This window comes from Centrocercus urophasianus, unplaced genomic scaffold (genome assembly GCF_019232065.1).
Source record: "Centrocercus urophasianus isolate 14NV4802_14NV808 unplaced genomic scaffold, USGS_Curo_1.0 seq_28, whole genome shotgun sequence".
NCBI lineage: Eukaryota > Metazoa > Chordata > Aves > Galliformes > Phasianidae > Centrocercus > Centrocercus urophasianus.
In genome coordinates, this window is record NW_024884844.1 from 14,359,853 (window position 1) to 14,375,052 (window position 15,200).

Consider the following 15,200-nt stretch of genomic DNA (forward strand, 5'->3'; position numbering starts at 1 on the left):
TGTTGTTGTGTTGTTGTGTTGTTGTGTTGTTGTGTTGTTGTGTTGTTTGCAAAGTACTCTTCTTCTGACCTAGATATTTTGTTTTTCTTGTTTGAAAAGTGTGGTGTACAGAGAACGCTTGAAAGTTTTCTGCAGGCTTTTATTAAAAACACAGCATAGGAGCTATGAAATGGAAAATGAAATGATGAGTCCTGCATTTTGAATGTCAGTTCGGACATCCAAGTTACATGCTTCCCATGTAGTTGCTTGTTACCTATTAAAATTTGAGTCTTGTGTTCAGAATGTGTGCCTTTTCTGCAGTTACTCATGACATGCTGTTAAATCCACCTCAGGACTCCTTATAAAAGCTCACTAAAGATAATTCATTTCAGACTCTGCGATGCAATCTTTGAAGCCTTATTGGAGAACTACTAGACTTTCATTAAATGGTTTGCTTATGCTCACCTAGGTTTGTGGGTTATATAAAGGGATCTGTATGTTTATTGGAAAAACATGTTGGATTCACCTAGTTGTTAACTGTGTTGACGTGGTCTCGGGGATGCCCAAATACTGAACTAACACTGGTTGCGATACTGAAAATATTACGTTGACCACAGAGAAGTTGGAACTTCCAGGCAGGGACTACACAGCTTGGGGTAAGTTTTATTCATCCCTTAGGATCTGCTGTCACACTTGGGAAACATTTACTTGTCAAAGAGAAGATGAGTTAAGGCAAGAAATCAGTAGTTCCATAGATGCATATTTACTTTTCAACAGCTTAGAAATATGAAATATATACAAAGAATGACATCATCTTTTAGTGAGAGAATTAATTGTTCTTCCATTTCTTCTTAGACCTTATCATCACTGTAAGAATAAAGGGGAGGTCTGCTAATCTGCATAGAATCGTAGAATGGCCTGGGTTGCAAAGGAGCACAATGCTCATCCATTTCCAACCCCCTGCTGTGTGCAGGTCACCAACCAGCAGCCCAGGCTGCCCAGAGCCACATCCAGCCTGGCCTTGAATGCCTGCAGGGATGGGGCATCCACAGCCTCCTTGGGCATCCTGTGCCAGCGCCTCATCACCCTCTGTGTGGAAAAATTTCCTTCTAATATTCAACCTAAACCTCCCCTGTCGTAGTTTAAAGCCATTTTTCCTTGTCTTATCAACCTGTGTAAACAGTCATTCCCCCTCCTGTTTATATGCTCCTTTCAAGTACTTGAATGGAGTGAATGGTTTGCGTCGTTTCTTTACAAAAGGAACCCAAAGAAAATTTTGTTAGATTATAAGCCTGAAGGAATTCTAAATGCCAGTTAGACTCTGTTAGAATATATAAAACTAGCTTTAGTTTCATGTGAAATTGCCCTTAGAAGAAAAGATCGTGTACACTGCACGATGAACAAAAATATGGAACTCTCACCCTTTTTGAGATCAGAATTGATGAGCTTGGTGAGCATGGATAACTATGAATAGGTGAGAATTGAAAGAAATCGGAGCTGAAGTACTGAGCGTTCTGCATAGGAATGATGGAAGCAGTTGGTGGAAGGGGATTGAAACATACATAAGCAGTATTTTTGCTTATTTTTTAGTTAAAAGGAGAAATGGGAGAATATCGGAGACATTTTGCTGCTGTGGTTTAATATAGTGATGAAATGAGTTACCAGCCCTATCTTGTAGCCCTTCAACTAGAATACTGTTAAGAGCTACTTTGATTATCCTTCTCTAAAGAAAGAATACTGGCATACAGTTATGTCAAACGTAAAATACTGTGTAGCAGAATTTCTCTTTCATTAGTCTACATTCAGTTGTCTACAAATTAAAAATAATGAAAGTTTAAAAAGCAGCTCAGAGGCAACACATTAATTTCTGGGCAGATGGACTGTGCTTGTGTGGCTGTAAAGCCTCCAGCACCTGTGGGTCCAGCAGTTCTGTCTGTCTGCTGAACAAGGCCCACTTGTATTAATGTTAATGCCATCGTGTCTTGCCTCGTACTACGATGAACTGCATTCTGTGCCATATTTTAGAAGTCATGAGCTTGCCAAGGTTAGATGGGAATTTTTTGATACCTATATCTAACCACATTAGGCAGTTTGTGCTGCCAGGTTAAACATGCTCTTCCAGTTTTATGACGTAAACCATTAAAACAGGATATCAGCAGTTAGAGCTTAATAGTTTTCAAGGTGCTTATATCTTTTGTAGCATATAACAAGAATTTAAGATGTTGCAGCTTTGCAGGACAAGACAGTGAAGTTTGTATTAGAAGTTCTATGTTGGAATTCCAGGAGGTGCAGAAAAGTGTAAATAAAAACAGCTTCACTGTTACTCAATATTTTGCAGTGTTCAGACCATCTATTTTTATGTTAATGATTGGCAGTGTTTTGCTCATAAGCTGCCCTGAAAGTGTTCTTCTTTCCAGTTGTCAGGTAGGATGGAAGAAAGGCTGCGGGCCTCCCTTCTTTTTAGGGGCCGAGTATGTAGAAATACACATGTATGTCAACATGGTTATATTCCTAGTTTGCGCCGATGATTCATTTTTTGTATGCTTTCATCATTAATCTAGTCCAAACTTCGCTCTCCATTCGCTTTTGTTGTAATTGTTGTTTTGTTTTTGATTTCTTTTCCACACCTGCAGCCATTATTCTCTCAAACCACCAGCTGTTGATGATCACGGTGGGCTTCGGTGTTTGTAAAGCCGCCCAGGAGGCAGCGCCGCGCGCTCGCAGCCGAGGCCGACTGCAGCGGGGCTGCGCGGGGGGGTCCGTCCCCTCTGCCCTGCCCTCGGGAGCGCTGCGTCCGCACGGGGCCCGGAGCGAAGAAACGGGGCTGTGGGAGCCCGTCCGGAGCGGGGCCGCCATGACGATGAGAGGCTGCGGCGCCTCTGCCGTGGAGACGGGCCGATGGGAGCCGGGCAGTGCGGCCTGGAGGAGGCTCTGCGGACGCCTTGCTCTGCAGCCTTACAGTATGCGAGGGCGGCTTATGAACGGGAGGGAAACGGACTTTGTGCACAAGCCACTAGCGATAGGACGAGGAGGAGTGGTTTTAAACTGAAAGTAGGAAGATTTAGGTCTGGTGGGAGGAGGGCATTCCTTTCTCAGAGGGCGGTGAGGCCATGGTACTGCCCGGAGCTGAGGTGCCCGTCCCTGGGCAGCTGGAGCTGGGGGGCAGCTGCCCACGGCAGGGCTGGAGCTGAGGGGTCCCTTCCAACCCAACCGTGCTGTGGTTCTGTGGTGTAATTTCTGTTTTAAAGTAGTGCTGAGGGAACAGAGTGACTATTGCAAAGAGACATCAGCTCAAAGGCTGCACATGTTTGATGTTTTGTATTTTTTTTTTTAATAAAAGGCTTGGTGATTTAGTATGTTGCAAAGTATACTGTGATAAGTATGTAGCTGATATAAAATAGGCATTCTGTGGTCTTCATATATGTCAAATTGTTCTGTTTAATAATGAACGAATTTTCCAAGTGCCACAGAACATGCCAACAGCATACAGCACTGAACAGTTGTGGAGGAAACATTAAAGATTCAGAGCCAGACAGGAGGTGGGAACACCAAACTGGGGATGCTCCTGCAACTCTAACTATTCTTCCCACTCTTCTACATCTGCATTTTCTTTCTGACTTGATTTTTATGATTGAACACTGCTCTCCACTAAATGCTTTAAATATACCCGTGAATGCCCACCAGTAAGATTAAAAGCCACATTACTCCTGAGTATAGTTCCGTCGATTGTGACCTACTATAATGAGTTGAGAAAGTTTTCATTTTGAAGAGCTGCCCAATGCACATAAAAATGGGTTCCAAAGAGCTTATGACATTCAAACTGCAGTGTTAAGGTGAGATTTATGTATCTGGGTTTCCAGAACAAATGAGTGCCCAGTGTGCAAATGCTAAGCATGGGGTCTGCGTGCTTCCAGATTCACACGCACAGTGGCATCTGCAGTCATGTGGTGTGAAGTGACTGGAAGGAATTGAGATGAGCCAGAAAAATGTACTTATTGATTTAAAGTGTTTTGTATTAAAATAGAAAAATCCTTTCTAAAATGTTGTTCAGGAACATGGAAAGAAGTCTGTTGTTTGTCAGGGAAAATATCAACAGTGCTCTGGTTGGCTGAGAGGAATGATATATGTAGCACATATGTATCACAGCTGTCCTGTTGCAGTGCTATGCTTTACTCGGTTGTGTGAGGCCATCAGGGAGGCCTGGTGCAAGTAGCCGACACTGCAGCACATTCTACAGATCGTTCTGTAGGTACAGCACGTGGCTTTCCTGGATTGGTGTGCTTGTAGGTGGAAGTTTCTGTTTTGTTTGTGGGCATCATTTCAGTGGTTGCATGGATGGGATGTGATTACATGATGAAAGATCTTAGTACAAAACCAGAACAATTTCTAATTTCCTAATTTATGTATGTAAGGGTTCTTTTTTTTTTCCCCAGTCCATAAATGTGAATATGTTGCTGTTTAAAAAACAGCAACAACAACAAAAAGCCAAGAAGCCTGGTGTGGTGGGCTGTGTCTATGTCTAGCTTTTCCAGAATAACATAAGCAAGCAAGGAAGGGAGTTTCTTGATATTGTCTTTAGTTTTTCCTTTTTATGACCTCATGGTTGAACTTCAGGAACTGTTTTCTTATTAAAAAAAAAAATCAGCTGTTGCTCAGGGAAGTGTTGTTAACCATGTTTTTCATCCAGTCTTCCCGGTATTGCCAGACAGATGTGGTGAGTGCTGACACATGGCCTTTGCCTATAGGACATGGTTGATTCTGAGTCACTGGTGTTACAAGCACACTGAGTATATAAATAATAAATATGGTCCTACTCTGGGAGTGTTTGGCAAGTGTTCATTTTTTATTGCTGGAAGTTTAAAGGTCTGAGAGTACAACAGAACTTGCTCTACTGTTGTAGCGTCTTTTTTCCTTTATTAGTCCTCAGAAGTTGCCTTGTCCAAGGCACAGATCATCAAAGTGTGTTTGCTGCCTGCGTGCCTCACAGTTTGTGATGCTGAGGAGTGTAACTGTCAGCTTGTTGGAGATGTTAGTCTGCTGCAGGAAAAATAAGCATCTTGCGTGCGCATCTGTATGCATTTGGAACTGACTCAGGGATCAATGTATTGAATACAGTGTAGGCTGTGGAAACCTCCTGGTTTTCTGATTGGTGGAATCATAGAATCAGTCAGGTTGGAAAAGACCTTCAAGACCATTGAGTCCAACCACAACCCAACCATCCTACCCTAGCTCTAACAACCCTCTCTAAATCCCTGGGCACCACATCCAAATGGTTCTTAAACACATCCAGGGCTGGTGACTCAACCACCTCCCTGGGAAGCCCATTGCAGTGCTTAACCACCCTTTCTGTTAAGAAGTGTTTCCTGATATCCAACCTAAACTTACCCTGGGGCAACTTGAGCCTATTTCCCCTCATCCTGTCACCAGTGAGATGTGCTTCAGGTTGTTCATAGGAGCTTAAGAACTCTTGTACTGATTTTTCTGCTTTATTTCATTAGATTGAGTGAACTTTCTGAAGAATCCATATTTTTGGGGTGGAAGATTTTTTGCATTTTCTTTTGATTTCATGCGTTTTGTATGGTATTCTGTAACATTCAGCATCACCTGATTACTTTTTCTTCTTCCTCTTGTGTATCCTATGCTAAACGGAGACAGTTTTCAACAGCTTTTCAATGAAAAAAAATAAAATACATGGGTGCTCCAGAAAGCTTTTTAAGAAAGAGCTGCTCTCTGCAATTGCTTGCATTCTGCTTTCCATACTTGGTAACCAAAGCTAGTTACCTGAAACATCTGAACTGTCTTCCACTTTATAACCTGGATATCTTTTCCTTAACAATTCTCTGAAATCTGCAGCTGCTGCTCACTTGAGGTTAAATGTGAGTTCTGCGTGCAGAGTGGGAGAGATGCACCTGCTCACATGAGTGTGTGGACAGATGCCTCTGCTTATAGCAGTGAGGAGAACTGCAGTAGCACAGAACTTGTTTGGCTCTTCCTTTGTTGGTTAGCAGCATGTTGTATGTAGGTAAAAACCAATGGTGTGTGATACCACATCCCACATCACCACCTGCTCTGCTTCTGTGGTTTGGAGCCTCCAGCTGACCGGGCTGCTCTGCAGCTCCCACAGCTGTGCTGATGAGCTCAGGACAGGAGCTGGAACTTTACTCTCTTTTTGCCTGGGTGTCTTACAGTAATGTACACAGGTTTAGCCTTGTAACCTTAATTACACATGGAATGTGGAGAATGCTGAATTATTACTTTTTTTTTTTTTTTAATAAGACAGTGAACTCTTGATTGCTTAGTTCAAGTATTGAAACATTTTTTTTGCTTTGAGGCTTGGCTTAAACAAGCTGCATTGCAGGGAAAAATAAAAGAAAAAAGTATTTGGTTACCTCCCTGTTTTATTTAAATTGATCCATCCTGTATTGTGTTTGGCTTTGTGTGAGTGGCCAATACTGATGCTGCATTTCTTTCTGTTATCCTTTAGGAGCAACACGTAAAATGTTAAAGGCAGTTTTAAAGAAGAGCCGAGAGGGTGGAAAAGGGAGCAAAAAAGAATCAGGTATGAATATTCATTACAAAGGATGACTCATATTCCCCGTGGTAGGTTCACCTGTGCTGCTGGCCCTCTGCTCGGACAGGAATGATTACATGCAGAGCACTCATCTGTGTGAGGAGGAGGCTTAAAGCTGCCTGGGAGTGCGCACCCAGTGCATTTGTTCCTGAGTTGCTACTAGGGAGAAGGGCAGATTGGAGCACCTTGCTCTTCATTCTTACCATAGAAGTACTGAGTGCAGGATGGATGGATGGTTCAGAGAGAGATTTGGGTTACTATTTCTTGTGGGTCTTATACATTGTGTTTTGAGCAGTTTTGTTTGTTTGCTTCAGCTGTCCAAAGTTGGCAACTGCCTGCATTGTGGGAATCTGTATTTTTCCTATTAAGCAAAAGATCATTAGATATAAAATACTCATAATAGATTTCAACTTAAGAGAAAATCTTGTGTGTTACATTTCTGCAGAACATGCTCCATTATTTCAGTTGGCTTTTTAGTAACATGAGCATTGTCATTCTGTTGACCCAGTATCAGGCCTGAAGGAACATGAATAATGGAAGCATTGTGCTTAGTTCACAGCATTCCTCCTGCACTAAAATCCCATCAGAAGTTTAACATCAAATGTAGCACATAGCACACATGAAAACTTGATTAATTTCAGTAGAATTTAATGTGGTAAGTAGTTGGGATTTTTCTGTTTTCCATTTTAAAGTCTTTGTTGGACTTCCGTATAGTGCTGAAAAAGTGTTGTATCAACAAAAAGCTGATGTTTAGAATGTAGTGCTGCAGTGCTGCAAAAGCTGAAAATCTGGAGAAATAAGAATGGGATTAGTGCTTATGATTTCTGTACGATGAAATAAAAGGTATGGAAATACTTATGTGCTGATATGCACCCAATGATTAGTGATTGTCTTCATATTCAGATTTTTTAATTGGGGTAACAAAAAGGTTCTATTATCAATAATTTTTTCTCAGATTTTATTCAGTTCTGCTGTAGATCAGATTTTGCTACGTTACTCCTTTGAGACCACGTTTCCTTTGTTTTTCCTTCTAAAAGGAAATTCTGGTATCCACACCTGAAATATCTTTGACTTAAATATGATATAGTGTTATTTCTGTGTTATGCTGTGCTATGTCCTGGTGTACATTTAGTTATTTTCTGAATATATGTAATCTCCTTATTGACGTTTTATACTAAATGAGTTGCAGGAAAATTGTGAATTTGAGATTTATTCCTGTTTTTACATATGCTCATTTACAATTAGGAAATGGATTGTGGTTGGTATTTTTATTGAAAAATAAAATGGCTTTCAAAGGCATGTAACTCTTGCTGAGTTGTGATTGCTTGTATAATATTCTGCCATTCATATTTTTCTTTCTGCTGCTAGAACTTTGAATTATAGTGTTTACATTTACTGATGTGAGTTGGTTTTTTTTGCTAATGGCAACTAAGTTGCTCCTTTAAAATCAAAGTGAAGCTCCTATGCAAGAAGGCATAATCTTTTATTAAAGTCTCTATTTAATCATTAGTTATTTAATCATTAGTTCCACATGACATGGTCATCAGATTAGAATAAAAATGAATTTGATGGATGGACCACTCAATGGATAAGGAATTGGCTGAATGGCTGTGCTCAGAGAGTTGCAGTCAGTGGCTCAGTGTTCCAGTGGAGACCGGTGATGAGTGGCATTCCTCAGGGATTGGTGCAAGGTCTGGTGTTATTGAACATCTTTGTAGGTGACATGGACAGTGGGATCAAGTGCCACGTTGGCAGACGACACCACGCTGAGTGGTGCAGTCAACACGCTGGAAGGAAGGGATGCCATCCAGATGGACCTGGACAGGCTGGAGAGGTGGGTCCTTGCCAACCTCATGAGGTTCAGCAAGGCCAAGTGCAAAGTCCTGTACCTGGGTTGGGGCTATCCCAAGCGCAGGTATAGGTTGGGCAAAAAAAGGGCTTGAAAGCAGCCCTGAGGAGAAAGATTTGGTGTGTCAGTTGATGAAAGATTCAACATGAGCTGGCAATGTTCCCCTGCAGCCCGGAAAGCCAACTTACTGTGGGCTGCATCGAGAGGAACGTGAGCAGCAGGGCGAGGGAGGTGATTCTGCCCCTCTGCTCTGCTCTCACGAGACCCCACCTGGAGCACTGCGTCCAGTTGTGGAGCATCCAACACAAGAAGGACGTGGAGCTGTTGGAGCAGGGGCTCCAACAGCTGAGCTGGGGCTCCTCAGCCTGCAGAAAGCTCAAAGGAGACCTTACAGCGGCCTTCCAGTACCTTAAGGGCCTACAGGAAAGGTGGGGAGGGACTTCTTGTAAGGGTGGGTAGTGACAGGACAAAGGGAAATGGTTTTAAACTGGAAGAGGGTAGATTTAGACTAGATATTAGGAAGAAATTCTTCACTGTGAGAATGGTGAGACGCAGAACAGGCTGCCCAGTGAGGCTGTGGATGTTCCCTCCCTGGAAGCACTCGAGGCCAGGCTGGATGGGGCTGTGAGCAGCCTGGTCTATAGGGAGGTGTTCCGTCCTGTAGCAGGGGGTTGGAACGAGATGATCTTAGAGGTCCTTCCAACCCAAACCACCCTATGATTCTATGAAAATTACTTGCCTGTATGTAACTTGTTTAGTTGGAATGGTTTTTTTGGTCACCACTTTTCACGCATTGTCTCATTAAACATTGGCATCTGACTGATACGCTTGTAACTAAGCTCAGAGCAATGAGAGCTTCAGATAACCTCTTAGCCAATCAAAGGATTGAGATCCTTGAATAAAACAAGTTTGCGTTTTAAAACCAAGTATGTATATTCAAATGACATTTTCTGTCTGGACTCTCTATGATGTTAGGCTTTAAATTTTAAGTGCAAAGGGACTTTCTGCCAGGTTAAGCACCTACCACTAGCTGGAGCATTGAACTTTTACTGGAATACTTTTAAGTTTCAGTGTGACTTTTGCTTGTTACTCTAAAAATATTTTGCAACAGAAGAGGCTTTGTTCCATGCTTAAAACATGGAACTGTTTTTGATTGTTCTGTGTTGCTTTGCCCATGTTCTGTGGCTGCTGATGGTTAGTTAAAAATTGAAACTCCTTTTTTTTTTTTTTTTGTTTTGCTGAGCAGTGAGTATTTTGTGGTGACTGCTTTTTACCAGGAGCTAATTCCAGTAATAAATCCTGCATACATTTAGAAGGGAAAAAGGAAACCAATCCTCTCCTTGAAGCACATAAATAGAAATTTCTTCAGTGACCCCAGTAATTTCTGCTCGTCACTTTTTTTTTCTTTAAAGCATCTTAAAAAAAAAAAAAAAGTTATCACTACAGGAAAATGTATTTTGTGTGCAGAAAAAGTAATCCAGATTTCAGATTTAACTGTCAGAAAGTGGGCAGATAAACCCAAGTACAAGCACAACTGACAAAGGTTGTCCATTTGGTTCTTTGAACTTTTATTCTAATTTCTACTTGCTTTGTTTCTCACTTGAGGCTCTTCACTTCTGCCCAGTTACTTAGGCTGTAATGAATTTGCTTCCCCTTCCAGGCTAGTTTCTCCTGTTTTTTGGCCAGTCCATACCTCATTCTCAAGAGCAAGAGAATTAAATATTGATTTTCTTTAATGGAATCATTTTACATGACGGAAGCCTATTCGTATCCCAGAAAGATCACCAATGAACTGCTTCACTTCCTATGAGTTTTTCTTCAACTCCTGAACTGTGTGTGTGGTTACCTTGTCCATAGTGCAAAGACTCAGTCCCTTGGTGCCCTCTGTTCTAGATTCTTTTCTCATTGTATTGAATCAGCTGTGTATGCACATGCAGGTGTTTTCATTTTGAAAGGCACAAATGCCTTAAAGAGCAACTGTCAGTGTTGCACAGTCAAAATAAAGCGCTGTTTACACTTTCAGGTGAGAGTTCTGTCCACTGCTGCTCATCAATTCTATTGAAAAGTAGGATGGGAATGGAACACAGAGGGAAATGGTTCCTTAAAACATCAAAAATGATGGGTTTGGTAATCCTTGTTTTTCGTTTTCTTAGACATAGCAGTACATTATTCTCAGAAGTGCTGGATTGTATTCCTGATGCCATACAGCTATAATGCCCTTTTTCCCCACAGCTATTTCCTTCTGATTGTGTCTGTAAAGTCTTCACTTTCCTTTATCGTTTGTTAGGCTTCAGTGTGCCCCACCAGCTATTTTGCCAGAGTAGAAGTTGTTAATACTGTCAGGAATAACTTGTGTTTGTGTGTGGGGTATTTCTGTTTGCAGAGGCCGTGTTACGCAGTGCTGCACAGACACGTACACTGGTACAGTTTGTTACTCCTGCTCTCCCTTGGAGCTGGTTTTCACAGAGTTGTCATGAGGCCTTGAGTGCATTGAGAGCCGTGTGTAAAGCAGCTAAGAAAGTCACCCAGCAGTAGTGTTGATCTTTTGCACACTCCCCCTGTTAACTTTGCTTAATTCTGTCTCAACTCAGAGCGTTATACTTCTTCTAAAACAGCAAAGAAGTTATGCCTTTTAAGCTCATGTTTTCGGCTTGCCATGCTGAAGAGGCTTCAAACAGCTTTAGAGAGTTTGTGGTGAGTGTATATGCAGAAGTTATTGTGGAATCACTCTAGTACAGGGCCAGGTCATATTTTGATAATCTCTAAGGATGGAGACTGCAGCCTTTTCTGCTGTTCAACAACCCTCGCTGTTTTTAACACCGAAACACTAGAGTTAGACAGATGTAATGATTTCTCTATTCCAGCAAATGCCAGGGCAGTTTGCAGACAAAGCGTGTGCAAACAGGTTGAGTTTGAGGCAGCCATCAGGTTTAATGCTGGGAGTGACCTCTTATGTAGAGAACACTGATTTCTCTATTGTCTTAACTGCTTATTGAACCCTGAGGATTGTTGACGTAGGACAGCAGTGACCTTGCTAGGCGTGCACCTCTGCAGCAGTTCTGTTAATATTTTCTTTTGCTGACAGAAGTTAGCTGTGGTACTCGGGTTTTTATCAGCTTCTGATTTCATGCTTAGAATTTGCTACAATAACTTGAAGTTCTTAGCAGTCGCGTAGCAAAGTTTGTTCTTTGCTTCTTTGCTGTCCAGTTTACACCAAAGTTAGGCTTAATCAGATCTGGGCAGTTACAGTCCTTGTTTGTTTGAAAAGTGCTATTGGTGCTCTGTACATCCTGGCGTGCTTGCTAGGAAGCTTTTTAAGCAACAAAATCCTGCAGAGCTTTTTTTTAAAAAAACATCCATAAACAGACTCCTTTTATTATAGCAGCATTTCTTAATCAGAAATGCGTTTTGAAGTGAGCTAAGAGTCTTCTGTTTCACTTAGGCAGGTAAATTAAGGGAACAAATACAAAATCACCCACCTCAGAAGTAGACATTGAGTGATGTCAGTGGAATACTGTCTGCTGTGCAGTTGCTGCCAATATTCAGACGTAGGGAACCTGCATTTTGGTTGGGTAAGTTTTCTATTTTGAAGATAGAGATCCTTTTTTTTTCATGACAAAATTACCTGATTTCTGGCATGAACACCATACTGTAGTTTGTACATAATCTGGTAAAGTAGTTGAGGTTCTTTGATTTCTAAGAAACTTGTAGTGAATGAAGAATATACTTTATTATGTCTCATACTGACATAAATACTGGAAAGGTTTCATTTTAGTTATCCTCTCTGTTCAAAAGAAGGATTAGTTTAATTTAAAATTCAAGAAGTAGATCCTTATATCCTTAAAATACCAAATCATTCCGTTAGTCTGCCTTCCTTGTATCTATTTGCATCTTAAAAAACAAGCAAGCAAACGAAAACAAGAAAACAATACGTTATTAATCTGATGATGCCTTTCAGTTGCATCCCAAGGTGCAACTAAACTGTGATTTGATTTCCATTGCCTGTAGCTAACAGCTTTTAGAAAGGCATTGGAGGAGCAGCTTCTGCTTTCTTGGAATGGCTCATGTTTGATGGCTGTCCTCTGCAGTTCTATAGTATCCCAACCAGATTTTAATTAGAACCTGCCATCCTGCCATTTTTTTCTGCTGCAGCAGTTAGTGTTTAAAAATGTTCCAACCTCACAGAGGAAATGATGTCCTCAGAGCTTGAGACCAGTATGATTGGGCTTTCTCAGGGCTTGTGCTGTAATAGCATATATAAGAATGACAACAAGTGAAAGCAAGTTTAAAATTAGAAAAATAATTGAAAAGGAGTATTTCAGTGAAGCGTGTTCTGGATGTTTGTTTGCTTGTTTTAATCACATTGCTCTAGAATCTGAGTCATGATCTGTGTACCTGTCCCCACAGTACCTCTGCAGTGTCAGGGAAATGCAATCAGCAGGAAAAAAAAAAGTAGAAAAGAAAAAAAATGGTGAGACATGAATAGATTGTAAAACATCTTCAAAGTTATTGCCATAATCAAATCATCTCAATTTAGTGATTGAAGATATGCCACAGCAGTGTATTCAGGGCTTTTGTAGCCCTTGGTTTTGCAGGGCTTTTCCGTAATGTATCATTTCATGTACAGTCGAGAAGGACAAATTAAAGTCCACGCAGTTTATTGAGAAAACAGTGAGTTAGCAACAGTTTGCTGCTTCATAGTACAGGGGAGTCGTGGGTGGACTTGCTAACCCTGAAGGGGGAGGAAGTCATTTTGGTCTTTGGTCTCCTGTTTCTTGTGCTGTCTCAGTAGCATTCCAGCTGGAATACTTACAGAAATTCCAAATCGCTGCCTCAGCAGCATATCCAATTAGAAATTCTTAATAACACTGTTTTCTCATTGTGGTTACTTGCATTACTGTGCTGCTTCCGTGCTTTTTCTTCATGTCCAGAAACCAGAATGAACATCGTAATCGTTTTTCAGTGTGGTTCAACAAACAGAGGGGGGAGGCGGTGGCACTGCATGGAGCTGAGCTGCCCCGTCCCTGGAGGTGCCCCAGGCCATGGATGGGCGCTGGGCAGCCAGAGCTGGGGGGCAGCCAGCCCAAAGCAGGGCTGGGCTGAGGGGTCCCTTCCAACCCAGCCATGTTTAAAAACAGCTACTGTCAGTTTAGTTTTGGAAAGAACAGAGGAAAAGATCCTTAGCCTTTTGGCTTCTATCAAAAGTAAATGAGAACGTAGTGACTCAGGTATGAGGTTTTTTTTGAATGTCAAAATGTGTGTAGTTCTGTTCTCTAAAATGTTCAGGTTTTTTATTCTAATTATATACTTGAACAGTGCTTGTTGTTGTTTTTGAGATGGGAATACTACAGCACTTTGTTGAAATACTGAAGCCACTTTTCTTGTTCCCAGGATTTAAAACCAATAGCTGTACTCCTGTAATAGTTGTAATGTGATTTGATAATTAATACAAAGTTCATTAAGTATTTTAATTTCTGTCCTGACTTAAGCTGGAGCTGTTTATTTAAATCAGTGCCTGTTACTATGACTTTTATTTGAAGAAAGAGGAGAACTTTTGGAAGGTGGTGGTTAAGTTGATTTCAGAGATATAAAAGAGTAAGTTTCACACTTATGAAAGTCAAGAAATGTTTGACTCTGGCATAGCATTCTTCAGGGTCGTTTATCTCACAAATGCGTGTACGTAGCTGTCATGTATGGCTCTTGTGAGAAAAATAGTATGTCTAGGGAAAATGTCATCTGAAGTACGTGCACCCTTGGAAATATGCAGCTAGGTTTTAAACTTCGCGCCCATTTGGCTTTGTGCAGACTTCTGCAAAAGAGAGTGGTGACTGAATAGACACAAACGTTTTTACTTTTAGCAAAGGAATTGTTTGTTTTTGCCTTCAGTGCAGGCGTTCCCTGTGAGCAGGCTGAGCTGCCTGTGGGGCGTCATGGCAGAAGAGCAGCTCTTCAGAATTGAAGGCAGCAAGCAAATGACAGCAGTGAACAAGAAAGGCAGATCTTAGGGAGGCACATTGATCTGAAATGTTTCCTTACTGTAAGATAATAAACCATAATAAGGAAACCATATTTCAAAAGCAGTCACTTCTGCTTTCTCTGTTGTTCTGTTTTTCTTCTAGTTCTGCTTTGGGTTCCCGTACTTCAGCCGTGCTGCTTGTCGCTGTGTGGATCTCTGTGAAAAATATTCCGAGTATTTTCTTTCCTCTCTCTATCAGTTTTGTTTTACGTTTCACACTGATTCAGTTTTGTGTAAATTATTGAGCAGTACCCTACTTGGGATAGTAAGAAAAACAGCTGTAGTTAGATGCCAATCTTTTGCTTTTCAGCTATTTCTGTCATGTGACAAGGAGGAACTCAGCACTTTCTGCATGTGTTTCTGCTGTCTTTCATTCTTGTAAGCATGTATTTTCTTCTGTTTTGAAAACATATTTTTGACTGTTCCAATGCTGCATTTCTTGCACCGGTAGGATAGATCTCCTTCCTGCGCATTTGCCTATTTTGATCTGCTACTTAGTGTTGTGAACCAATACTTGGTTTGTTCCTAATAGAAAATAAAGCATTTTACTGTTAAATTGCATTTAACTGGACTTCTCTGTTTTGGAACAGAACGATGACTAGGCTAAGCCTAGAGCGGTTTTGCGCGAGTGCTTCCTTGTCAGACACTTCCATCTGTGTGTATGGAGTCACCAGACTAAACTTCTAACTACTTCAGCACGCAGTGCACTTTCAGATGGGCGCTGAATTTCAGGGTATCACACTGATCCTGATAAGTCTTTCAGCAGTAGATATCCTTTTGTCTTT

General features: G+C 41.2%; 1 protein-coding gene across 3 annotated transcripts in view; it reads left to right on the forward strand.

Moving 5' to 3' along the window:
* TANC1 (tetratricopeptide repeat, ankyrin repeat and coiled-coil containing 1) overlaps window positions 1-15,200 on the forward strand; it is a 70,224-nt gene that overhangs the window by 14,125 nt on the left and 40,899 nt on the right. For all 3 annotated transcript variants that reach the window (XM_042827219.1, XM_042827221.1, XM_042827220.1), the window contains exon 2: window positions 6,464-6,538. In XM_042827219.1, the coding sequence (XP_042683153.1) occupies window positions 6,478-6,538 (61 nt within the window). In that variant the 5' untranslated portion in view covers window positions 6,464-6,477. The remainder of the gene's footprint in view (window positions 1-6,463; window positions 6,539-15,200) is intronic.